This window comes from Megascapheus bottae, chromosome 21 (genome assembly GCF_031878675.1).
Source record: "Megascapheus bottae isolate mThoBot1 chromosome 21, mThoBot2.hap1, whole genome shotgun sequence".
Classification (NCBI taxonomy): Eukaryota; Metazoa; Chordata; class Mammalia; order Rodentia; family Geomyidae; genus Megascapheus; species Megascapheus bottae.
Genome location: NC_143529.1, coordinates 9,512,219 through 9,539,914, shown reverse-complemented (window position 1 = coordinate 9,539,914; position 27,696 = coordinate 9,512,219). Strand labels below are relative to the sequence as shown.

The following is a 27,696-nucleotide window of genomic DNA, read 5'->3' as shown; positions in this document are numbered from 1 at the left end:
GAGCTCAGGATCAGTGCCCATGAATCTCCCTCCCCCAGCTAAAATACAAAAAAACCCATATGAATAAAAAACCTGGGATATGTGACATTGTTTAATACTCATAGAAACTCTGTGATGTGGAAATATATTGTTTTTGGTTTAGCTAGGGACAGTTAGGGACTTGGAAAGACCAGATAGTTTTTCCTTACTACTTACAAAGGTCAGGAGTGACAGTGACAGGCAGGACCCAAGGGTTGTCTGCCTTCATCACCTGTAACCAGCCAACGCCCAGGCTTCTGGGAAGAGGCAATATCAACGGCTCTTTATAGTTCTATACACTTTTTCAGAAATAGTATAATGAAAATGAAAATTTCAGCATCACCACTAATGACAGCATGTGGGGGGGGGGAAGTATTTTTCTAATGGAGAGGATTATAAGCTTTTTTCACTTTTGTGACTACAGAAGTCCCCATATATCCTGGTTGTCATAACAAGTCTTGATTCTGAACAAATGTCTGGAAACTGAGTGCCTGTCTTCTAATTAAACTACCTGTCTACCCCTACAATTGTAAAAGGCTTAACCAGGCTTATGATGAAAAGGTCCAAAGTTCTCCACTTGATCATCTGGAGATTGTTCTGTTACAATAAAAGAAAAATGATGCCATAAGCTCAAAATACACAGGTCAAGAATCACACAATGTTTCTGTCCTCTGTTTCTTCATCATTTTTCAGTTTGTTGTAGATGCATTTAGTTTTCCAAACTGCTATTCTTTTACTGAAATTTGTCTTTGAATCTTTCCAATTTTAAATTATTCTTTCAAGTACTTTCTAAACATCCTCTGTAGCATTCCATCTATTTTTTCTCCCTTCTCCCTTCCTTGTTTCCTCCCGCTTTCATTTCTTTTTCTCCCCATTTGCTTAAGGAGAGTGGTAGGACTTAATGGATGAACAATTCTTTGGGGGGGGGTGTATATTTTACCTTGTTTACCTTAGGGTGTCCTATTTTAAAGGCTTTACAAAGCAGTGCCTTAATTTTCCTCTTTCTACCCTTGACCTCATTGCATTGTTTTTGCTGTATTTATTTCTCTTTTCATTGTCACTAGTAATTGCTTCTATTTCTCTTGTCTTTCTCTTGTTTGTTAAAAACTGAATTTTATTGTAAAATTATCATTGTTTGCACTGATAAGATTCTAGTAAGAAGGTGCTTTTTCCCCTTCTAAGGGTTTAAATATAACCCCTAGAAAAATGATGCCAGATGCTGGTGGCTCATTCCTGTAGCATTAGTTACTCAAGAGGCTGAGATCTGAGGGTCCAGTTCAAAGCCAGCTCAGGCTCCAGTTAACAAGATATATATATATATATATACACACACACACATATATATATGATTATATCTGTAAATGTATGTGTATATGTACATATATATGTGTATGTATGGCTATGTAACCTATTATGATTTGTCTTTTTTTATGATTTTTTTTTATGATTTGTCTTTTGAGACAATGTCTTACTATGTAGCCTGGTCTAGTCTGGAACTTGAAGTCCTCTGGCCTCAGTCTCCTGAGTGTCAGCCCTATTGTCATATTCTGAAGTGTCTCAGACATATATGCTTCAGAATACTCCTGTATTATACATTCCTAGTTAGTATTGTTTTACTGTGTACATGATTCTGAAGTCTCTTTAAAAAAAAAAACAAATTAGGTGATGGCTGTCAGGTGGTGGTGGTGGTGGTGCTTGCTTTTTGGCTGTAAGGAGTTATTGCTCTTGTGTCAACTAACAGTTGCTTCCTTCAATTATTGAGCTAAAATGCTTAGGAAATACCTTACCTATTAAGAGTTGTAAACCACAATTCCCTACATGAATAAATAGATCCCTGAGTTTTTATGTTGTATTTCATATCTAATTGATAGAACTGTTAGTAAATTATTATCTTTAACAGTTAGTAAGGTCTTGAGTTTTTTTCAGTTGATAATAGACTTGAGAAAGATTTATGGTGCCTAAGTAATGGGCACATGATAGCTTATGGAGCAAGTGGATTCATTTAAAGGTCTTATCTGTGATTCTCAGATGTGTGACACTCAGATGTTGACATTGGGGATGGCACCTGGATGATCAGCATTGAAACTTGGGTATACACAGGTGTTTTGGCCCCACTGGCTATGTGGGCCTCTGTCTGCATATGCTTAAATCACTGAAATCAGCCTGCTGCTTTGGAACAAGCTCATATTCCAGTATGGAAGAATTGAAGCATCTAAATAGGGGCTTTTCCTCCTAGGGAAAAGGTCTTTTATGAATGAATCTTATAAAATAGTGTTATGGTTGTTCAGGAAGATTTTATAAAGCATGTGGCCACATGGAGTTCAGGAACCACAGCATACTTGTTCTTACTTGTGTTTCTGGAGACATGGGTGATTCCTGACACCTGGAATGAAGGCTGGGAAAATAAATGATTACAGGAATAATCTCTGTGTGTGGGGGGGAGACAAATTTAATTTTTATTATTTTGTATGTGCTATAGTCACATTTGGGAATAAATTCACTACAAATAAAGAAATACTTCATATGTCAGTGATGGTCATAATGAAATATTACATTTTATAAAGCATTGTGTGGCAGGTTAATTCCTTTCCTTTGCCTAAAAATTGGCCTGTTTCACTGTTACTTCATATTTTCTTTAAATCTACCCCATGGGTAATACATTTACTGTAGACAATAATGTTGCCTTGTTATTCTCAAGGTGGACATTGAGTCAATAGTTGTCTCAAGTATAGTATGGTAAGACTTGTTAGTGTGTTCTGCAGTCTTAATAATACTTACTATGATCTTTAATGATAACAATTCTTAATGAGTATTATTAGTGTTAATAATGATTACATTTAATAATTACACCCAATACTTATTATCTTTAATAATAATAATTAGCACATGGGAACCAGTTGCACCATTGTATTATCTTTAGAACAAAAACCCATCGGTGTCTGCTCCCACCCTCTGTCCTGTACATCAGAATGAGTCAGGAGCTGTCTGGGGTCAGGCGTCAGGGAGGGGCTTCTGCAAAAGTCCTATGTATCAGGAGGACCCTTCACTGTCATTTCAAGGCTTTCACCATGACCACCACACCTGCTCCACCTGCCCCTCTCTCTTCTCCTCTTACCCACTCATCCTTTATAACATTTGATTTATTTGTATACAGAGAAGACCCAGAGTATATTCTTATTCTGTAACATAATAATTTGTGGGAATTACATAGAACAGACTCCATATTTATTACTTATATGTTGGTAAAACTTTTGATCTTCTTCTGCTTTTGCTATGTTTAGATACAAATGCCTGTATGACATTTTTTTTAAAAAAATAAAAAAAAACATTTTAAAACTGTTTGGTGAATTAAACATTTTTTAGCTTTTCACACTTTGATACAAAGCAGAGAAATATTTCAGTGACAACAGATTTCAACAGATTTTTCAACTAGACTAATTTGCTTTATTCTTTAGGGTAGTTTACTTCTTTTCTCTGCAAACATAAGAAAAAAACAGTCTTTTTTTCCCAGTTGTAACTGGTGTTAATATATAAAATAATAATTCTAAAGGAAATTTTATATTTGATACATACTTTATAAAAGTTTAATGTTAGTTAAGACCTGTACAATCTGAGTATTTTCAGCCAGGATTTTTTTTTAAGCCTGTAAGAGGGATTTCTTATAAATTTATGTTGACTTTCTTACACATATCCATACCACACCTAAGGCCTTGGAATATAACACCGTCTCCTTTTCCCCTTGTGTCTTTAAAAAAGAAACTTTGAAATACAAGTAAATGTGGTTGGAAAATGCTAATAGTGACAGCAGTAGCAAATCGTCAGTAATGAGCAAAGAATAGCAAAGAAGATTCTAGGGTCTGTAAGATCACCTTGACTTCACTGAGATGCTAAGAGTAGGACACCAGAATCTAAGGGCTTCTGCCACAGCCACCAGTGCTTCTGCTGTAGTCTGACAGTGATAATAGGAAGGGAAAACCCCCAGCTTTCCATTAGGCTCCTAGGACTAAGAGGCCTGTTTAGTCTAAAGACTGCTGCTGATCAGAGATGAGTGACTTTTGTAACTGTCTCTTCTCTTTTCATTGTGAGGACTCAGATCTGCTTGGTAATGCTTGTGTTTTGCTCTTGAATCCTATCCCTCCAGGTTTGATGATTCCTGTCTTTTGTGTGGTGGAACAGTTGGACGGCTCTCTTGAATATGACAACAGAGAAGAACATGCTGAGTTCGTCTTGGTGAGGAAGGATGTGCTTTTCAGCCAGCTGGTGGAGACGGCGCTCCTGGCCCTGGGGTATTCTCACAGCTCTGCAGCTCAAGCCCAAGGTATTCAGACATCTCCCCTTCTGTCTTCTCTAAGCCCCCTATGATTTAAAGAAGAGCAGCTTCAGGGAAATAGTTTCCCAAGCAAGGCTTGTAAGAGAATTGTCAGGTTTAGCATTTTTCTCAAACAGTAAGTAATAGGACGTGTCTTGTGGAGCCTGATTTCTTCTTGTTGTGGGAAACATTTGATCAGTACCTGCAGAGACACCAAAACTGTTTTTTTTTTTTCCCTTTAATAATTTTGTTTCTTTTTTTTTCTTTAAGGGAGCAAATTCATGTTCTCAGGGCCAGTGCTGAGATTTTTGACTTCCAATTTGTCTAAACCTTCATGCATGAATCCTATAGATTTTGCTTTCTAATTTTTTTATTGCTTTGGTCCTCTGCCTTCTGCAGTTTATGATCAGTTTTTAATTAAATGGATAAATGGATGCACCTTAGTCTTTTGTATCTTTGAAAACTGTTCTTTGGTTTTGATGTGGTCCATTCATGAAAAAAAAATAAGTATGTGTTTGTAATCACTTCCTTTTACCTATTTAATTAACTACTAAAATTGCATCATTATTTCAGTGTATAATACTGGGGAACTCATTGTGAGTGCCTCTTGTTTTATTCTGAAGCATAGGCCATTGTTCTTTTATGCCAAAGAACTGACAAAACAAATCACACAAACAGCCCCCAAACCTTGAATAATGGTAATATTTTTACCCAGGACTTATTATCCTTGCTTTCCAGCTGAAATGATTGAATTGTATAGTGTGTGATTGTACTTATAACTACAGGAAATATGTAACTTACATATATACATTTTATTTTATATATTAATTTCCTATTTACAATATTTTCTCAGCATTACTATAGGTATTAAGAATGTTTGCTATTTTTGAGTCCCTCTTCATATCATTCCCAAGGACTGTCAGTCAAAGCATCATTTGTTCTGATTAAAGGAGCTTGGTGAATTACAGGCATAGTAACCAATGACATTGAATTTAATCGTGTTACCCTGCATGTCACCCCGACTCCAAGTGTAGTCTGCATCTAAACTCTTGGTGGGTCTGGATACAGTGATACAGCTGAGCTATAGAGTTAGTGCTTTCAAAAGAGTGTGATAAAGGATGATTCATTTCCTTTCCTCAACAACTTTCTTCCTTGTGTGAAGGATTCAGGATTTGATCCTAAACAAATTGCATACTGAATGCCATTGATTTTATTTCATGCTATGTGCATAAATGAAATAAAAGAACCCCCTCTCCCTCTGTTCTCAGAAACTTTTCATGCCATTTTAGGGATGTTTTTCTCTGAATGTAAAGGTCATTGTATCCCACTGCTTGCATCCTGGTGTGCCAGCTTCCTGTTTGACAGGGCTATCCATCTCAGTTAGCAGGGCTGTTGAACACATCCTGAGCTCACATGTGGAACACGAAGCACTAAGTGGCCAAGATTTGATTCTTGGCACACGCTGAGGAAAGGGGCTCTTAGGAAATTTGCAAGGGGGAGCCACACCGTGCCTTCAGTGATGTGAACCGTGTTCCACTTCCCGAGATGAGGTACTGGCAATAAATACCAACCACAGTGGAGGATTAAATGAGGAACAAGTCAAAAGTGATCATTTGTTTTCTCAAGGGTTTTGAAAAATACTATGTATTATACTTTCTTTGTAAGTTGCAGTGACATAGTAATATCCTAAGAAGCGCTAGATGGCAGATAGACCTTCAGTTATAAACAGAGATTTCTATCACTGGATTCTGTAGTGCTGTAATCTTGCAGAGGTAAAGCAAGAAATGATAACAATAACAAAAAAAAAAAACCCCAATTTGTTTTGTTTTAGGCTGCTGGGTAAATTGAAAAAGTTGGTATTGTTTAGTTTGGAATAAATGTAATAGATCTTTGTTGTTATTCAAATGATTAGAAGTTGGCTTTGTGAATGTTTGTTACATGTAAAATGGTATGCTTGATGAGACAAGCTGGGTGAACAGCAGAGGGAGAGAAAATGGAAGGGAGGTACTTTTTGAAGATGTAAGGTCTGAAGCTTTATTCGTGTTGCTGTTTTCTTCCTGTCATGTTTTGTTTTTGGTTCAGGTTTGTAATTTCCCCAAGATAGGGACATCATTCAGAAGCCCTTCTATAAGGCTGGTGGCAATGGAAAGGTTCTGAATCTCCTCGTCCCGTGCTGGAAAAGTCAGACAGATTTAAACTGACTGCTAAACTCGCAGGTTGCTTGAGCTTTTTTTTAAAAAATCGGAGCTTTTGAAACATGATTTTTCATTCTGACATGACTAGGAAAGGTTTTCAGTAATTGAACTGGAGACATATCTGAGGCTGTCTATGAAAGAGAAAATATGTGAGCAATGTCATTATTTTGGAATGGTGCTCAAGTCCCAGTGACAAGGGAATGCACCCATGCTTTTGTGAGCATGAGATTGTCGATTAATTTTGTCTGAAAGGATATTCCCTCCAAGTGACCTGAATAGGTTTTATTAAGAAAGAATATTTCTTTCTTTCTTTTTGGAATATGTTCTTTTAAAAATTATCTTTAAGTAGTGGTAAAAGAAGTTGCTGTTCAACAAAGCAGCTTATAAATACAGTGTGTCTTGATCAGTGTCACTTTTCAACATTCTCACCTACCCTTCTGCCCATCTCTTCTTTCTTTATAACCCTTAATGGATGATAGAAATCTTTCTACCACAGAGTTCAGGATCTCCTCATCCTTTCAATGTTAACAGTAATCTGTTTTTGAAGGTCAGAGGTTGGAAACCAAGGGAGAAGAGGGAATAAGATATTGTAATAAAAAATATATATATGCCACTAACTGATGGTCAAGGATATGACTTGCAGTTCATTGGACCTGCTGTTTTACATATGCAAAAGGCTGAAAGCTCCAAGTCTCTTTGCTTTACTCAGAAAAGGTTGAATAAGGTCTAATGAACTGTAGGCACAACTTATACTTTGTAATAGCCCTCATCTCTGCAAAGATTTGGAGTTTTGCAGTCAAGGGATATTACCTAGGTCTGCTGATTTGCAGGGACATCACATTCCCCTATTCTCAATCTTAAACTCACTACACTTCATCCTGTCAATTGTGTGTATGTGCACACACCAGTCCTGATGCTTGAACTCAGGGCCTAGGTGGTTGTCTCTGAGCTTTTTAACTGAAGGCTAACAGTCTACCACTCAATCCACACCTCTACTTCCAGCTTTTTGTGATTAACAGACTTTCCTGCCCAGACTTGCTTTGAACTACAATTCCTAGATCTGTTTCCTGAGTAGCTAGGAATATCAGATGGGAGCCACCAGCTGCCAGCACATTTTTTCAGTTTTAAAAATCATTTTGTGTGTGGGTCTATGGGGAGGGGAATGTGCTTTAATTCAGGACCTGAGCACTGTCCCCTAGCTTTTTGACTCAAAACTGGTGCCATACTGCATGAACCACAGCTCAGCTGTTGGCTTTTTGGTTGTTAATTGGTGATAAAAATCTCATGGACTTTTCTACCTGGGCTAACTTCAAACTTGGTACTTCAGACCTTAGCCTTCTGAGTAGCTAGGATTATAAGTATTAGCCTGTAAGGCTCTATAAGGCTTCTGATAATAATTCTGAGGCTCCCTACATAATCCAGAAAGTTCTCTTACCCACTGATTAAGTAGTTACTCATCATACTTGCCAGCATGGGTGCTGGACTTAGGGAGGCAGCTGTGAGAGCAAGGTGATACGTCACTGTATATACAGGATTTAATTTGCAAGTGCATATTTTATTTCTCTTTTACTTTCTGTAAGTTTCCAAATAAATTAAAAAGTTATTTTTGACTAGAGAATTTTACTTAAAGCAAACATGCACAGCAATAAATAACCACAATCTTTTCTGGCTGGATATTTTTGGTGTCAAAATTGTATGTGCCGAAAGTGTACTCATCATCATTTCTGATTTATGTTGCAATAATTACATTTATGTAGCAATTTTAAATATTAAAAAATAACATGGAAAATGTATTTTGTAAATGTTATGCAAATCAGGCAGGGTGCTGAATAACCTCAATTATTTAAAGTCCCATGTCTGTGGCACAGAAGAAAGACAAAAGAAATATATTAAAATATCAGCAGGGTCGGTGGTACAAGTTTTTCTTAATCAGAAAAAAATTATAAGTATCAAACTCTATTTTCTAGGTCCTGTGAATAAAGTGAGAAGTTAGTTATTTCTCCCTTCCTCTTACATTTTGTAAGTAGATCACATTGTCCATCAATCCTGTTTTATCCACCCAGGTGGAAACTTAGGACTTAGGTGCATTTCTGTTGTTTATCATAAAAGATAAAGGTGAGGAAAGAATCAGTGTCTATAATGTGTAAGCCAAGCGAATTCTCAGAGTTTTAGTTGTACCAGGCAACCATTGGAGCACTTACTGTACATTAGGCACTCTTCTTTTTTTGTTAATTCTCATTTGATGGTAGAGAAACAGGCAGAGAAAGAGGAAAAATGACTTTTCAAGTGCACAGGCTAAGAATGAAAGAGCTAAGAATTGAAACCTTTTGATCTAACTCAGGTTAGGGAGGTTCACCACAGAAATGCTTGTGAACACACTGGGACAGGTGCCACTTATTATTTAAGTTTTATTTTTTACTATTTGACGTAAACCTTAAAAGACAGAACTGTCTTGAATAAGCTGTTTGTTCAAAATATGTATGTGATACATATGCTCTATATATGAACTATGTATTATTTTTTCTCTTTGATTTCCATGATGAAATGTAAATAGGTACTTTTTCAAGGTAATTAAGACAGACTTCATTAAAAACAAATACCTAAACCTTACCGAATTATTGTCTATTGAATCTAACTTCTAAAATAAAGGGTCTGTAGTAGCTTTAGTATTTCAAATATACAGTTCTTGTTTATGAGATCAAAATGAGTCCTGAAATGAAGGCCAAGCATATCACTAGGTAAACATTTTTTTTAAAAATTTTCAAATCTCTGTTTTTGTAGTACTGGGCATCAAATCCAGGACCTTGTATAAGCTAGATATCCTAACTTTAGGAAGAACTGGAAAAAAAAATCCTGCTTTTATAGAGCTTACATTTTTTTTATATTTTATAATTCAATTATACGTGAAAAACTTAAAGAGTGAGCTATGGTGGGTTACTTCTGTAATCCTAGCTATATGGGAGAGAGAAAGTGAAGAAAATCATGGTTCAAGGCCAGCCTGGTCAATAAAGTTAGCGAGTCTCACAAACAGAGGTGGCGTGTTGGCTTTTTATCGCCATGATCCTCGAGCTCAGGAGATGGAAGTAGGAGAATCTAGTCTGAGGCTGGCTTCAGACACAGAAAGAGACAAAACAGCTAGCTACAACAAGAAGGGCTGGACAGAGGGCCTAGAGCAAGTAGCAGAGCACCTCCCTGCTTAGCCAATACAGGGCCCTGGGTTCAAACCCTAGGACCCTGGGACCAAACAACACAAAGAAACCCCAGAATAGTACGTGGAACTATAGCTTGATTTCTGAAGTGTTAAGGTTCAGAGAGTATAAGTATATATATACAAAATTTGTTTATAAGTTTTATGCTGGGGGCCGGGAGTTTGGCCTAGTGGTTAAAGTGCTTGCCTAGCATGCACGAAGACCCGGGTTCGATACCTCGGTACCACATACATAGAAAAAAGCCGGAAATGGTGCTGAGGCTCAAGTGGTAGAGCTCTAGCCTTGAGAAAGTCCAAGGACAGTGCTCAGGCCCTGAGCTCAAGCCCAGAACTGGCAATAAATAAAAAAAAAATAAAATTATATTCAACTTAATTTAAAAAAATAAGTTTTATGCTGCTATCACAAAATAGTTATTTTTTTATTCCTAAAAAAATTTGCAAGAAATCCTCTTCCTCTTCTCAGTTTTTGGAAGTAGTTGACAAGGTGAGCAATGCACTTTGCTTTCTTAAAGGCAAACTGTTTATCTACCAGTTCTGTAGGTGGTTTTCTCTGTTTTCAGAGCGGGCACATCTATGGATTTGGTTTGTATCCATAAAGCTCTTCTCATCTCATTTCTTTAGGACTCAAGGATGGGATTAGTGGCTGATAGGGTTGAAACCTATTTTAAAAAAGATGCTGGTTTAGGGACCAGGCGTTTAGCCTAGTGGTAGAGTGCTTGCCTAGCATGCATGAAGGCCCAGGTTCAATTCCTGGGGACCACATACAGAGAAAAAAAAATCTGGAAATGGTGCTGTGACTCAAAGTGGTAGAACTCTAGACCTGAGAAAAGTCCAAAGACAGTGCTCAGGCCTTGAGTTCAAGCCCCATGAATGGCAAAAAAAAGATGCTGCTTTAATTTTGTGAAATATTTGATGAACTTTCAAATTTTTCTAGCTATTTTGTACTTTTCTTTAGTGTTTACTTAAATCTAGTGTCATATAAGTCCTAAGTTGTATTTGATTCTTGTCTTCGTTAATTTGTTTTGATTATATGGGTTTGTCTTAAAGCATTCTAAAATTTATTTTTTTTTATCTTTGTCATCTTACTTTCTTGTTAGGGTGTTATATAAAGGAGTTACATTTGTATGGTAGTGAGTACATTACTTCTTTTTTTTTTTTTGCCAGTCTTGGGCTTAAGCTCAGGGCCTGAGCACTGTCCTTGGACTTTCTCAAGGCTAGAACTCTACCACTTGAGCCTCAGCATCACTTCTGGCTTTTTCTAAGTATGTGGTACCAAGGAATCGAACCCGGGTCTTCGTGCATGCTAGGCAAGCACTCTACCACTAGGCCAAACTCCCGGCCCAGTACATTACTTCTTGAACATAGTTACCCCTGCCCATGTTTTTCTCCCACTTTCTCTACTCCCACCCCATCCCAAGTTTAATTTGCTGCTTTAATTCAGAATTATTTTTGTTTGTTAAGCTTAATAAAATCCTAAACTTTATTCTTCTTTTTTAAAAATTGCATTTTATTGTCAGGAAGATGTACAGAGGGGTTACAGTTGCATTTTTCAGGTAGTGGGTACATTACTTCTTGAACACTGATACCCCTTCCCATGTTTTTCTCCCACTTCCCCTCTCCCACCCCTCCCAGTCATCTTATTTTTCCCCTTCCCTTCCCCATTTCAAATAAATAAATGTATATACAATATACCAGGTACCAAAATGGATCAAATACCTTGAGGTAAAAGTAGATACCCTGAAAAATTTACAGGAAGGAATAGAATATACACGAGGACTCGTTGGCACAGGTGGGAACTTTCTTAATAAAGGCCCAGAAACACAACAAATCAAAGAAAGGTTGGATACATGGGGTTGCATTAAACTGCAGAACTTCTGTATGGTAAAGGGCATAGCTAGGAAGTTAATTAGAAAGCTCACAGAGTGGGAGAAGATCTTCACTAGTCATACAACAGACAAAGGCCTCAGATCTAAAATATACATACAGCTCAAAAAAATTGAATCTCTCAAAAACAAATAGTCAAAGAAACAATCATCCCATTAAAAGGTGGGCTAAAGACTTAGAGATTCCTCTGAAGAGGAAATAAGAATGGCCAATAGATACATGAAGAAAGGCTCAACATCTCTGGCCATAAAAGAAATGCAAATCAAAACAATTTTGAGATTCCACTTCACTTTAGTTAGAATGGCCACTAATCAAGAAATCTAAATCTTCTTGAAATATTATAATTTCAAAGGAACAATTAATAAATTTAATTATAACTTTGAATAGGAGTTCAGAAACATATATATATATATATATATACATGTTAAAAGATGTGGTTTGGAGCTAAAAGGGTTTCATGTTCTGCAAAATTTGAAACTATTGAAAAAACTGTTTAAAATGATCTTTGGACTTATCTTGCTCTTTCTCCTGTTTTTTTTTTTTTTTTCTCACCTCTGGTTTATTCTCTCTTTTTCTGTGTCTCTCCCATTTTTCCTTTGTTAATTAAACTCTCATGTTTGGGAGCCTTTCAACTTTTTTTTTCTTTATAAAGGTGATGTTGAAAAGAAGGGTGTATATTTAAAAACTTTAGGCTTTAGAGCTAACTTACAACAAGAAAGATGCTTTAAAAATTTTCTTGCTGAGCGAGGTGGCTCACGCCTGTAATCCTAACTACCCAGAAGGCTGAGATCTGAGGATCAAGATTCAAAGCCAGCCCTGGGCACAAAGGACCATGAGATTCTTATCTCCAATTAATCACTAGAAAATGGGAAGTGGAGCTGTGGCTCCAAAGGTAGGGCAATAGCCTTGAGCTACTTGAGGGACAGTGCCCTGGCACAGAGTGCACACACACACACACACACACACACACACACACACACACACACACACTCTTTTAGCTGTGTAGCACTTATTTAGGTCTGTAATCCTAGCTACTACGGAGGAGAATGCGATGTGAGAATCAAAGTTCAAAGCTAGTCCAGACATAAAACTTCCCATGAGACTCTTATTTCCAATTAATGACTGAAAAACCAGAAATTGAGCTGTAGCTCAAAGGGGTAGATGCTAGCCTTGAGGAAAAGGAGCTCAGGGACTCAGTTCCTGAGTTCAAACACCACAACCCTACAACAAACATTCTTTCACTCCTCTCATTCCCTCCTTCCCTCCTCCCCATAGCTAAAAAATTCACCTCAGTTGCTATGAGCTATGTCTCAGCCCTCATTAATGCTGAAGATCTGGTATGTAAAACACTGGTGTGCAGGACACAATTCTGTAACAGACACCTTTGCTCTCTCCAGTGCTACATGATGCTTGATTTTATGTATGCCAACTTCCCTGAAGCACTAGTTGGCAACTAAACACCAAGGGAAAAATAATATGCATCATAGGTCCTTGTCCAATATGTAGTTAAGATTGAGTATCTAATGTAAATGTTTATAGTTTTGTATTCCTTATATTTATTTAGTTATAAATATGCTATTTTAAATATATGTCATTGTAATTATGGCTTAAATAAAAGTCAGCTGATAGAAGTACCATCTTTCTACAAATTTGCTAGGAATGAATTCTGAGATGCCTAGTTGTTGAGTAGCTGCTTCATGGAAACCACCGAGGGGAGTGAAGGGAAAACGGTGACCTTGCTTTACCTCCAACTGTCATTACTGTTTGAGTGCCTATTTAGAAAAGTCCACCCAGGGGCAGTAGATGAAGCATTTACATGGTAGAGGCATTTACTTGGTAGAGGCAGGAGGCCTGGAAGTTCAAAGACATTTTGGGCTGACTCTATAGAGAGACCCAGTTTCTCCAAACAGAACTAATATGAAACAAACAAATCCCATCAGTGGAAACAATTTATTGAAAGGTTGTTTCTTTCACTTGAAAGAAGTATTTAGCAGTGTTTTTAGTTTCTGTTTTGTTTTGCACATCTATAGTAGCAATTAGCTTTGTTGTACCCATTGAACTGCCTCAAGTCTTTTTTAGAGTTTAGACATTAATGTTCATGATCTGGAGGGTAAATCTCCCAAGTTCTGTGTTCTGGAATTTCTGTGAAAAGACCCAGAGTTGAGCAGACTAGACTTCAATGACTTTATTCCTTTATTTAATAACTAGAAGAATGACTTTATTCTTTTTTTATCTTATTTATTCATTTAAGATTGTGTATTTTTTCAATTCTTTGTCCCTATTTTTCTCAGATCTAGTGTTACTGAAATTTTATGTTTGTATGGGGGCTGGAAGCTGTAGTAACTCATTCATTTGTATGGTATCAGAAATGTGGCGATTTATGGCTTTCTTTTGCTGGCTTGGCACCAGTGGGATTCTTTTCTGTTTGGAAGCTCCCATTCTGCCTACATTGTGAGTGGAATGTGGGGGAGCACTCCAGCACAGGGTGCCCAGGGAGACTGGGGTGAGCGTGAATGTTCAGCTGGTTGTTTGGTCACACATGGGGGCACCTTGGGTTTGTTTCTAGAAGGTGATGAACATTTAAAACCCAGCATTTGAAATGTAGTGCCCCTCCCTCCCCCACCACCACTTCAGCACTGGAATTCTAAGAGCTCTTAAATCAAGGCTCTGGAGCAAGTGCCATTTGCTTGCTCAAATGCAGCAACTGGCAGAAACTGTTTAAGTGTCCATGTTAGAACACACAAGTTTTCCTCTGCTTTGAGGAAGTCTCATTCAGAAAAGGACAGAGGATTTACCCTGCTATTTTACAAGCTTGTTTTTGAGGACCTGGAAAAGATCACTGCAGACTGTATGTGAATGAAACAGCTTGAAGCTTCTTCTCAGCCTCCTGCTCTTCTTCCATACAGAAATGCTGCTGTCCTATTCCTTTGATCAGATTTATTTATTTATTTATTTATTTTCGTGCCAGTCCTGGGGCTCGGACTCAGGGCCTGAGCAATGTCCTTGGACTTTCTCAAGGCTAGCGCTTTACCACTTGAGCCAAACACCACTTCAGGCTTTTTCTATGTGTGGGGTACCGAGAAATTGAACTTAGGTGTTCCTGCATGGTAGGCAAGCACTCTACCACTAGGCCAAACTCCCTGCCCCTTTGGTCAGTTTTATGTCAGAGAATGGAGTGTTGGAAAGCACACAGAACGTTTTAAAACTTCTGTCCTTGAAGATTTTCTGCAGACTTTTCTTGTCCCCAGCGGCTTTGAACTGTAATCCTCAGCTCTCAGCCTCCTGAGTATCTAGGATTACAGGTGTAAGCCACCAGTGCCCTGCAACAGTCCAGCTTTAGGATGTTTTTGGTTTGTTTTGAGTTTTCCTCCCTTGGGTGTTGGGGTTTGAACTCAGGGGTTTACCTTTGTAGTGAGGACCTCTTCCATTAAGTCAGGCCTCCAGCCTCCCTACTCTTCTCCACGTCTTTTTGTCCCTTTTCTTTTCCTTTTTTTGGCATGTTTATTTTTTATGTGGAAAGATTTAGGAGCAGTCACTCATTTAAATGTGCAGACACTACTCAACACAGGCTGGGTAAGCTCAGTGATTTATGCCAACATTTATGTCCAAATACAATTAGTCTTTGAAAATATATATTTTTTTCCTCCTGCTTCATTGCAGGTGAAAGGCCAATTAGTATTGTTATTATTTCTGCAATGCCTTGCTTTCTTTCTTACCTTTGTCTTGTGGTAGAGTTAAAAGTGACAGTTATTTTTGTTTGTTTTTCATGTGGAAGAAGAGGATAAAGGCATTGTGCCATTCAAGAAACTCATTAATTGATTTCATATTTTGTTTTTGTAATAGTCTAGTTCTTACCCACAGTTTGGTGTTTCTTCTCTTTAGAGAGCACATACACAGCATTGTGTGGGTTGGTGACTGAGTGCTTCCTAGTTTCACAATGACAGTCCTATGTTAACATGTCCCATGGCCTAGGAATTAATAGCTGATGACAGTTTGTCTATTTGTAAGCCTCTGGCTTTTGCTATGTGCAGTGGTGAGGAGACTGTGTGAAAGAGTCATTGGAGGAACCTCTTGGAAGGCTTTTCTTGAGTTTGGATTAAGATAGAGAATCCATCAGGCAGCTTGTGAAGGCTTTCATGCTTTCTGCCACAGTTGTGGTAGTCTGTGTGTGATTTGTTTCTACTAGACCTTCAGTCTTACTGGGCATAGAGAAGTAATGAACTCCCATCTCTTGTCTGTCTTCTGTATTTCCTGGTTCAACAATGAGCCTAGCTTCTTCTCATATTCTTCTGTGTACTTTAGCAGTTGTCAGTTTGGCCTACCTAGAATTCTAATATATGTAAAGTCAGGTATAGTAGAACACACCTGTAATCCCATCACAGAAGAGGTCGAGGTATGAGTTTGACACCAGCCTGGGCTAAATAGCATGGCTCTTTGTGTGAGGGAAGGCAATATGGGGCAGAAAAGACCAAGAAGAGAGAGAAGTAGTGAAAACATTCAAAGGTTGCAGGCACAGTGGCTCATGTTTTCAGTATCAGGTACTTAGGAGGCAGAGAGCAGGAGATCACAGCCTGAGACATGTCTGTGGCCCCAGGTAGAAGGAAGCAGGTGAGATCATGATCTGAGGCCAATGCTGAGTACAACAAGGATAGTACAAATAACTAAAGAAATAAAGGGGTGGGGAGATGTGTCATCAGTGGTGAAGCACTAGCCTTCTTTCTCTTTGGAATGCCTGAGGAGTAGCCAGTAAGACATAAGCTAATCAGGTGTTCTGTCTTTGTAGTCCTTAAAAGAGAGGCATGAACTGGGTGCAGGTGACTCATGACTGTAATCCTAGCTAATCAGAAGTCTGATATATGAAGATCTTGGTTTCAGATCAGCCTGGGCAAGAAATTCTCTGAGACTCTTATCTCCAAATAACTACCCGAAAGCCAGAAGTGGAGTTGTGGCTAAAAGAGCATTAGACTAGAGCTGAAAATTGAGGATAGCACCTAGACCCTGAGGTCAAGCTCCAGTGTGCTCGCACATGCGTGAGCACACACACACACACACACACACACACACACACACACACACACACACACAGTGTGAGCACTGTTGCTAGTTATATTGCTAGCAAGTATAGAGCTTCTTATGTTCCAGACACTATTCTAAGTGTGCTACACATGTTAACTTATTTAATGTTCACAAATCTTATATGATATAATTAATCTCCATCTTTGCCCTGAGGAAACTGAGGCACAGAGAGGTTAGATGACTTACCTGAGGGTATATAGCACATGAGTAATGGAACCAGAATCCAAATATTTGAACCCAAGCATTCTGCCCCTTGAGATGGTTTCTTGACTACTTATAGCCCTCTTCTGTGTACATGACTAAAAAATGTTACTATAGTGGGTTATTGAGAACATCAGTAAAAGTCTATATTAATGCCCAACCTAATATAACTAAAGTCACTTGTTAAAAAGGGCAAACTGTGTCTCTCTTTTTTTCCCTTTATTTATTTATTTTCTTTATGGAGGTAGATTAGGAGGAAAGGAGGCGGGGAAAAAACCTTCAAAGACATTACGAATGCATTCTACTTAATCTAAAATATTCTGATGCTTCTGGGGAAGTGAGATGATTTAATTTCATATATAATTGCATGAGGAATTATAAATTATGTTTTCTAAAATACCTAGGACACTAACCCACAAAATGAACAGATAAAACTGATTTGTTCTCTGACAAGTCAAGATCTATGGCAGTGTTTTCATTACAAGTGTTGTTTGTGCACGGGAAGCAGCTGAGTATGTTACAACATGACACGAATTGTTTCTAGGCGGCACTCTTCTTGCACGGACATCCCAATGTGATTTATAACCATGCTAACAGGTTTTTTGTTGTTGATGTTTTCTGTTTTTGATTTTTTTTTTTACACGATGTCAAGAAAAGCCCAGGTTAAACTTCTAACAATCACTGTATGCAGATATGTATTTCTCATTTTTTGGCATTTACTCCTTTAGGACCAAATTGCTTTAACCTGGTGAGTGAATGGATCATTTTCAGGGGCTGCTATTTAGAAAGTTCTGCCTTTTACTTTTCTGGAAAGCTAGGTGTTGACATCTTAAGGAAGGGAGGGAATTTGTTCATAGGAAGACAGAGCAATAAACCTGGATTTTTGGGTTTTCTGTATCTGCTGGTGAAGGTGAAAAGTCAAAAATTGGATGTTGTTGCAGGGTACTGATGGCTCATGCCTGTAATCCTAACTACTCAGGTGAACTGAGATCTGAAGAACATGGTTCAAGGAAAGTCTGGGAGGGAAAGTCGTGAGACTCTTATCTTTAAGAAACTACTCAAAACAAAACAAAACAATAGCCAGAAGTGGAGCTGTGGCTCAAGTGGTAGAATGCCAGCCTTTAGCACAAAAGCTCAGGGACAGCGTCTGGGGCCTTGATTTCAAGCCTCAGGACCAACACACACACACACACACACACACACACACACACACACACACACACACACACACACACACACACACACACACACACACACACACACACACACACACACACACACACACACACACACACACACACACACACACACACACAGCTTTGTTGTGAGGAGAAGCAAGGATCCTATGTCCCCAAGCTGCCACAGTCATTTATTCATTTTGAATTTAAAAAGGGTTTTTGAAATATGTGGCAAAAAGTGGATCTATGTACAGCACCTGTGATTCTGGGCCAGTGGGGTTGTATCTTCAGTTTGTGGAGGTTTCTGTGGGTTGATGTTAGTGCATCAGGATGCTGGTTTTGCTGGGCCGTGGTGGCTTGCTGCTCCTATGGTCCTCTCTGTAATCCATCTGATTGTGGTGAGAAGGCAGGAGTAGAAGTAGAGACCAGGAATTTGGTAGCAAATCTTGGACTATTTTGCTCCCAGTTCCAGCCTTATAAATTCAGACCTGATTGATATCGCTATTCCATACACATGGACTTGTGCTAAGTGCTTTATGTCATGCTTTCTTTTAAAATGCATTTTGTGTTACACAACCTTAGATGTTAGAAATGTATTTGTTTGCTTATTCATGGTCCTGCTGAGGATTAACCTCAGGGCCTTTAGGCAGGGGCTTTACCATTAGAGTTATGCCTCCGATCCCTAGAAAGCATAGCTTATTTTTGGAAGTGGGGTCTCATTTTACGCTTGGGCAAGCCTAGTGCATGAAGTATAATCTTTCTGTTTGTGCTTCCTGGTGTTACGGGGATGTCAGGTGCATATTGTTGTACTTACACATTGGTTGAGGTGAAATCTTGAGAACTTTTATTACTGGGCTGTTTGGAGCTACAATACCCCCAATCTCAGGTCAGCTAGGATTACAGACTTGAGTCACTGAGCTTGGTTTATAAATGTTAGGATTTACTGAATGAACTAAATTAAAAAAAGCGTCATCTGAAATTATGAAGAGATAGACATTAAACAGGTTAAGATTTGAAGGTAAAGGATGTGGATGAAAGTTTTACCATTGTATGTTAGGTTTTTTTTTGATTGGGTAATTAAAAGTATTTTATTGTTATTATAAAGGTATAGAGGGATTACATAAGTCAGGTAAAGAGTACATTTCTTTTTGGATAATGTCATTCCACCCCACCTTTCTCTCTCTCTTTCTTCTCCCATCCCCACCCATAGATTGCATAGTTCAGGGCTAGGAGTAGTGCCTAGAATGCTTGCCTAGCATGCACAAAGCCAGAAGTGTTGCTGTGGATCAAGTGGTAGAGTGCTAGACTTGAGAAAGCTTAAAGACAGTGCCCAGGCCCTGAGTTCAAGCCACAGGACTGGCAAAAAAAGAATTGCGTAGTCTTCTATTCCTGAATCTGCTCACCACTTGTCCTCCCTTTCTGTATAAGTATGTAATTTTTAATATAATAAATACAAGTAGCTAAAAGTGAATTTGTTGACTACTTTCTTCTCCTAAGGAGCTGGTAGGAGTTATTCTTCATGAGTGCTTGATTTGTGGTTTTTTCGCTCATGCTCAGTGAGGTCATCTGACAGCTAACAGTGCTCAGGGCTTACATATCCAGTTGTTCTGACTGAGGACTGGTATCTGACTTCTGGGTTTTTAATCTCTGTGATTTTCCTTCCTACTTCTGTGATTGCCTGCCTCTGTCTTCTCATCTGTAAACTGGAGGTGAAAATAATTCCTCCCTTATGATGTAGTTAGGAAGATTGAATGAAGAGATCCCTATTAAGTGTTTGCCTTGTTCTTGACCCAGGATAAGGGCTGGATAGTGTTTGCTGTGATTATGACTGCTGTTGCTGTTATTACTTCACAATGTCAGATTATTTCCTTCTAGCTATTGCTTTTGTTTTGAGCAGCTTCTTCTCCTGATACTGTTTGTAGTTCACTTGTATTATTTTCTAAATCTCTTTGATTTAAGGTACAGGAAGTGTGTGTGTGTGTGTGTGTGTATTTTATTTATAAATTAACAGTATACTGTTCTCTAGTTGTACATCAACTTGGAGAGTAGTTTTCTTTCTTGTGAATGAAGTGTTTTATGTGACATTGTTTCTTTCCCTTTGCTTCAAAACACTGAATATATCTTACATAGGTTGATATTGTAATAAAATTTCCTTCCCAAGTCCTCTGAAAGTTGACTCTAGTAAGCCATGTTAAATAGTTGCACTAGTTATTTCTTAAGTCATTGTACTTCTGGAACTGCCGTGAACAAATCAGGGCTGTGTAAAGCAGCAGAAGGGCTACAGTGAAAAAAAATGATGTAAATGATTTCCTCTGGGGATGTGTTGTCAGTAGGTATTTGTATCTGAGGAAATTTGAATGTAATGAGAGCTGAACTTGTCACCTTTGAATCATGGTTCCTTCTTTTCATCTTCCCTCCGAGAGCATGTTAGCTTCATAGCTAAACTTCACTTGGAACTCTTTATTTATTTACTTTTGTGGACAAAGTGATTGTGGCAAAAAAGAAGTTAAAATTATATATAAATAGCAATATTTTTGAAAATTGTATTGTCGGGGTAATGTATAGTTACATTCTTCAGGTGGTGGATGCATTACTTCTTGCACATTGATACCCCTTCTCAATGTTTTTGGCCGTTTCCCTCCGCCCCACCCCCTCCCAATAATCTTGTTTTCCCCCCTCCCTTCCTTATTTCAAATAAACAAATAAATATATATATGATATACCAGGTAACAAAGTCAGATACAATGACCACACGAGAGGGGGAAAAAGAGAAAAGAAATAACATAGTACATTAAGAACAATAATCGCAAAGATCAACTTTTTATTTCCATATCCTAGAGTTCATTTTGTTTAGTAATTATTTGTATGACCAAAGAATCCCACTAGAAAAAGACTTTAGGTCATCCCATGTTATATTCAGTTATTACAGCATAATGCAATTAATTTATAAATAGAATATTAAAAAACCAAGTGAAAGTAAATGCAAAAGAACTAATTTTAATTCTGATTTAACTTTTCCCCCCTCATCTTTCCAGTCTTTTGTCCATTCTATTTCTCTTCTGTTTTTATTTCATATTTAAACTCATCCTGGGTTCTTTCTTTTTTGAGCCATATTATTTTCTAAAAAAGTTAAATATGAATTACCTGTGGGAAATGGCATTTGAAGAAGACTACTCTCCTGCCAGCTAGCAAATGTGTGGTCCCACTGTGTTTTGGTGTCTGTTTGTTTTAATATTAGAATTACCAACTGAAAGCTAATAATATTCTAAGAAAAGTATAATTATGAAGGTAAATCTGTATAAGAAATTGCATGGTGTACCTCAAAGTCAAATATAATTATTAGTGGGTAGTCTTCTATTTAATAATTATCCATTCATAGAATTGTACATAATGTTTTTAAATTGTGTATTTTTAAACGTAATTCAGTTTCCCATAAACTACAATTCACTAGATCTTAGACAAAAATCATCCACTTTGGTATAATGATGCCTACATGGAAATAACTTAAATATCCCCAAATAGAATATAATGTTTCTTTTGCTAAATAATATAGTGTGACTTCTACCAAGTCTTAGTAATACTCTTTCCTGGACTTAGTGGTTCTATTTTTACTTCTCGGGTATTGGCCCTGGCCAGCTCTGTGTATCTGACAGCCCACACTCTGTGGCGTAGCACAGATGGCACAGGGGCTGCTGATGCTGAAGGTTAGAGCATGGGTTTAGAGAGTGAAGGCAGCTCCCAAGGAGGGATGAGGGCAGGGTGTGGAGGATGCTTTCATAGTTCTTGGAAAGTCGGGTGAGCAGGAAGGGAAAGGCCTGTACCAAGAGCAGCACAGCATGGATGCCATAGGTCTAGATTCTAATCAAAGATTTATATGTTATAGGGTGCTGGTGGCTCATGCCTGTAATCTTAGCTACTCTGGAGGCATGTGAGAGATGAGATTCAGAACTAGATTGGACATATAAATCAATGAGACTTTTATTGTCAGTTAACCCACAAGCCAGAAGTAGAAGAATGGTATGCTGCTAGCTATGAGCAGAAAAAGTTAAAGGAAGAGTGCCAAGAGTCCAGCATTCAAGCCCCAATAAAAAAATTAAAACAATTAAAAAATATAAACAAAGGCTTGTATAGCCACAGAGCACCTGTGTGGGGAGGAGCTTTATGGGCCTGGGTCTCCAGGGAGTCACCTCTTTGGGAAGATCAGGGTTCATTCACTTAATCAGACCTGTACTGTTCTAGTGCAGTTCATATGAACTACAACGTCTTCAATATGTACTCAGTTATTTCTAACCAGCATTCGGTATTGATATTAAATGCTTATTCTTGCATTTTAATCAGACTATTTAATAAAACTATTAATTTTAGCTAATAAGTCAAAATAGTACTTTCTAACAGTTTTTACTCTGTATGTCTGTGTGTGTGTGTGTGTGTGTGTGTGTGTGTGTGTACATTAGTACTAGGGTTTGAAGATGGGTTCAGGGTGCTCTCTTAGCTTATTTTGCTCAAGGCTATTGCTCTACCACTTGAGCACACTTATACTTCTGGTCTTTTGGTAGTTAATTAAGATAAGATTCTCAGGGATCTTTCTGCCTGGGTTGGTTTTGAACCTTAATCTCTAGATCTCATCTTCCTAAGTAGCATGGATTACAGGCATGAGGTATGAGTGTCCAGTTTTATGGTTCATGCTTGACTTTTTTTTCTTAGAGGTTTAAAAGTTATGAGTTTTGTACCCCTCTCAGGTAATTATTATAATTTTTTCTCCCCCCACTTTTTCTGGTGCTAGAAGGCCGAACCTAGGACCTCACATATCTAAGCATGCACTCTATGACTGAGCCTCTATGTTTCAGTTATTTTAAACAGTTTTATGTATTTAAGATGTGGTCAAATGGCAGACCTAGAACTATTCTCTTACTGAAGACAGTTTTTCTTTGGGACATATATGGTATGTGATATGATGGAAAAATGTGTTCTTTCATTTCAGTTCCTATATCTTAATATGTACATATTATGATTCTTATTCTTCCCTGTGTTATTTTGTGTTTTAGGTTATATTCAGATTATGAAGTCTCCATTGTAATCCTTCTAAAATTGCCTTGTTTTCATTATCCCTTCTGTTTTGTAGTCTGAACCTCTTGCTTACTCAGTATTGCTTGTGATTCTATCTTTGCCCAGTCAGAGCACTGCACTTTTACCTGGCTCCCCATTCCAGCATGCTTCGGGGTCACCCCTCTTGCACAGGTGCCAGATCTCATTACAAGAGTGCTAAGGAGACCCTGCTGCTGTGACAGTCACCCTGTGTTGTTCCTGATCCTTGGGAGAGGACTGACCAGCTAGCTGGCCATTGGTAGTCAGCAGCCACCTGGTGTTGAGAGGAAAGGCTTGTGCAGGCTGGGGCGGTGACAGCCGCAGAGGCTGGCTCAGGAGTCTTGAGTGAGCGCTTTGACACACCAAGTCACAGCCCATTATCACTTGTGCTTGTGTCAAAACAATACAGCAGCCTGAACTGCAGCTCAGCTTGCTCCTGCTGTCACACACGCTCCTTGTAAGTCATTAGAGTGTTGGCGTAGACCCCTTCCAGATCAGTCAGAGATGCATTAGGAGAGGGGAAGTGTTTATTAATCCAGTGAAAGTGATTATTCATCATCTGCGACTAATGTGCTGGGAGCTTGGTGCTTCTTGTACCAATAGGACAAGGTCCCTTGACCTCCAGGGGCCTCTTGCCCTGGAGAGCACTTACGCACAGAAGCTGTTGTGTGAAACAACATGGGAGAGGAACAAACAGAATTGTTTTGAGAGTTAGGGAAAGTGGAAGGACAATGAGGGAGAGGGTAACAATGTTCGACAAGAAATGTACTCATTACCCTACCTAGGTAACTATAAGCTCTCTGTATATCACCTTTACAATAAAATAAAATTAAATGTGAAAGGAGAAGTCTTATTAGATGAGAGGGGTCTGCTAAGACTGCTGAAGGAGGTGATATGTGAGGGAGATCGTGACAAGACTGGGATTTTGATGGGAAAGATATGATAAGACAGACAGTTGGCAGGGAATTCTTTTTGGCTGCTATGCAAGATGTATTTCAGAGTTATTAGGATGAAAGAATCCTATAAGAACCTTAGGTACAAAGCTACAAAGTTCCCGCTTGAGACCATTATGGGAAAGATTTTGAATCAGTGGATCAACACACCAGAATAAATCAGTTTTTATTAAGATTATTGGCTTAGGTATTAAACATAAAAGTTGCAAGTGGCTACAACTAGCAGAACTAGGACAGTGGCATAACTAAATAGAAGTTTCATTTGTCTCAAGCAGGTGACCTATCCTGATTAGCAGAACATCACAATGTTGCCAGGGCTTCTCCTCATATGGTAGCCAAATGGCTGTTGTATCTCCAGACATCCAATTCAGATTCCAGGCAGTAGGAGAATGAGAGAAGAAGAGCAATTGCTACAAATGCATCTTCTCCTGAAGTTCTGTCTTTGATTGTGGAGGTAGCATGCTCCTAGGAGGGACAGGATTCTGAAAAGGACATTTTTTTCCTCAGGGCTTTCATCATTTTTTTTTCTCACACTTAGCACCTTGGAACCTGGGAAATCAAGTTTTTCATTTGGCATCATGCTTTTTAGAAAAAACAAATAAACATACCCACAAACACCAAACAAACAAACTTTCTATTCTTTGGGAAGAAAAAGGGAAAAGGATATTGGTAGGGAAGTAGCAGTGTGGCTACAGCTTGTTTGTGAAGCTGTCTTGGGAAATCAGGAACACAAAGAGCAGAGGGGCAGAACCCTAGCATTGCCAGCAAAAGGCCTGATTAGACTCAGAGAAAATAATCTCACAGTTCACTTGCAATTCTGAATTTATTTATTACAAAAATATTGGACAGTGAATTAGGAAAATGAACATTTGAATCGAGCATCATTATTAATTATTCATGCAATGAGGAAAGCCTCAGTCTTCTTAGCTATAAAATTGGAGATGTTGGCTCCAGAATCTATAATGCTGAGCCAGAATCTCTAATGCAAAGAAAAGACTGCAAATGTGCTTTTGAACACTATTGTCAGATAAAACACGGTGTAAGTTACAAAAATATGCATAAGGGTTATATGAAAGTGTACACTTCATTAATTTGAAGTAACCAAAAATAGTAAAGAGTAAAATATTTGATGTACTAACAATACTTGGAAGCAACTCTTTAACATTCCTGGTGTTTTATCAGCCATCAAATTTTATCAGAACTTGCTCTAATTTGATTATTTGTAATGTGACAAATTATTACACAGTCTCTTCCTGATAAATAGTTCCATTATGTTCTCTGTGTACGTTAAGGTCCATCTGGGTAGCTTATACCATGCAAAGTGAAGTTAGTTTATTTATTTTTTTATTTTTGGTGGTCGTGGGGCTTGAACTCTAGGCCTGGGCATTATCCCTGAGCTCTTCAGCTCAAGGCTACCACCCTACCCTTTGAACCACAGCACCACTTCCTGTTTTCTGTGGGTTTATTAGAGATATGGGTCTCATGGACATTAGTGCCCAAGCTGGCTTTGACCATTGATCCTCAGTTCTCAGCCTCCTGAGTAGCTAGGATAAAGGCAGGAGCAGGAGCCATGATGCCCAGCTTTTTTTTTTCTTCTAATTTATTGTTATTGTAGAGTTGATATACAGAGGGGTTGAAGTTACATGAATCAGGTAATGAGTACAATTCTTTTTGGACCATGTCTCCCCTTCACTCACTCTCTCCTAGTTCTTCACTCTCATCCCCACTGTAGTGACTAGAATGTGCCTACAGATCTACAAACAAACACACTGAATGATTAAAAAAATATATATATGTGTGTGTGTGTGTGTGTGTGTGTGTGTGTATACAAACACACTGGGACATGATAAATTCTATAGGACTCTATATGTTATGAACTGAATTCCAAGCAAAGGAAACAAGATAATGGGATTTTACTTGTTGTCTGTGACTTGTCCCCATCGAGGAAGCATTTCATTTTCCTTGATACTTCCTCAACCTAATGTGATAAAGAAGCTCACAATGTTTTAATATGGGTCATTCCTTTGTGTAAAGTTTGGCATCTGCCTTTGCAAGGCTTAATACCTTGTGAGATGAAAAGACAAAGACATACGGAGTAAAAAGAGAATAGCAGGAAAGACTGAGGACTGAGCCATATATGTGGAAGCTGGTGTGTTAGGCTGTGTGCGGCTCTGGTGTCCAGCCTGTGAGAGGCTCTTCCCTCACCCAGTGTGCTTGATTACTCAGTTGCTGACATCTGAACAACTCCTCCCCTAACTGTAGTAGGTATTGAACCTCAAGCCTTGTGCATGCTAGGCAAGTGCTCTACAGTGAACCCACATCTGCACATCCTGATAGTAGTGCACCTTTGGTTAGATCTTGGTTCATTGTCCTAAGGTTTCTTGAACGTCTCACACTTTCCATTGGCTTTTTTTGTGGAACTACAGAGACACATACTCAAGATTATACATAAGTAAAATAGAAGTTCTTTATGTTTATTTCCTGACTCAAACCAGGGTTCTATTTTATATCTTGATATTAAATGTTTTCAAAGTATGTGTTCTTACTCCCAGGTCCACAGCATGTACGATTCATGAAATTTAGGAGCCCCATAGCCTGATCTTGTTTTCCATTTCCTTACAACCCTGTTTCCTTACAACCCAATGGCTTGCATTTCCTATCTACTAGCATAGCTGAATTTCTTCTAGTTTCTCAGATACCTACTCTGTTGTCTTTTGAACCTCTGTTCTTCAGCATTTCTTTATTCTGTGTGTGTGTGTGTGTGTATGTGTGTGTGTGTGTATGTGTGCGCGCGCATGCACGCATGTGCACATGCGCACACGTGCACATGCGCATGCACGCATGCGCACATGCGCACACGTGCACATGTACATGCTTGTTCAGGGGCTTGAACTCAGGGCCTGGGGACTGTCCCTGAGCTTTTATGCTCTGCACTAATGCTATAACACTTGAGTGGTTAATTGGAGATAAGAGTCTCATGGACTTTCCTGCTAGGGCTGGCTTTGAACCACAGTCCTCAGAGTTCAGCCTTCGAGTAGCTAGGAATAAAATTTTGAGCCACCTGCACCTGGCTTCTTTTGCATTTTCTTAAATGATCATTCTCTCCAGGAAAGTTTAAGACACAGGTATAAGTGAAGTTGTCATCAGAAGCGGTTCATTCCCAATCCTCACTGTCCACCAAGTTGCTTGGTTTACATACTTCTTTATGCTCCTACAGCATCTATCTATAGTTATCATGGTAGATTATAGTTTGTCTGTTTACTCTTCTGTTTTGTGTTCTGGGCTGTGAGTTACTGCTTCTGTGGACGATGTCCTATCCATGCCATGAGCTTGCCATATTACTACATTGCTATAACTACTGCAAAGTATGGCGTGGAGTCATCTGCTGGAAATCATAGACTCTTGGCCACTCACTTGGGTGACACTGGATAACTCTTTGAATCTCCATAAATCTTATTATTTACCTACAGATAGAAATACCATGTATGCTGATAATCTGAGTGCACAATGGTACCTAAATAATATTCTAGTCTGGTACGTAACACATGGCAGCTACTTATATTAAAATATTTTTTTGAAAAACATATTA

The 27,696-nt window shown here is 38.5% G+C and overlaps 1 protein-coding gene across 1 annotated transcript in view; it reads left to right on the top strand.

Moving 5' to 3' along the window:
• The window catches only part of Satb2 (SATB homeobox 2), a 181,600-nt gene that overhangs the window by 19,629 nt on the left and 134,275 nt on the right, over positions 1-27,696 (top strand). The window contains exon 3 of the mRNA XM_090354561.1: positions 4,160-4,336. Within this exon, the coding sequence (XP_090210687.1) occupies positions 4,160-4,336 (177 nt within the window). The remainder of the gene's footprint in view (positions 1-4,159; positions 4,337-27,696) is intronic.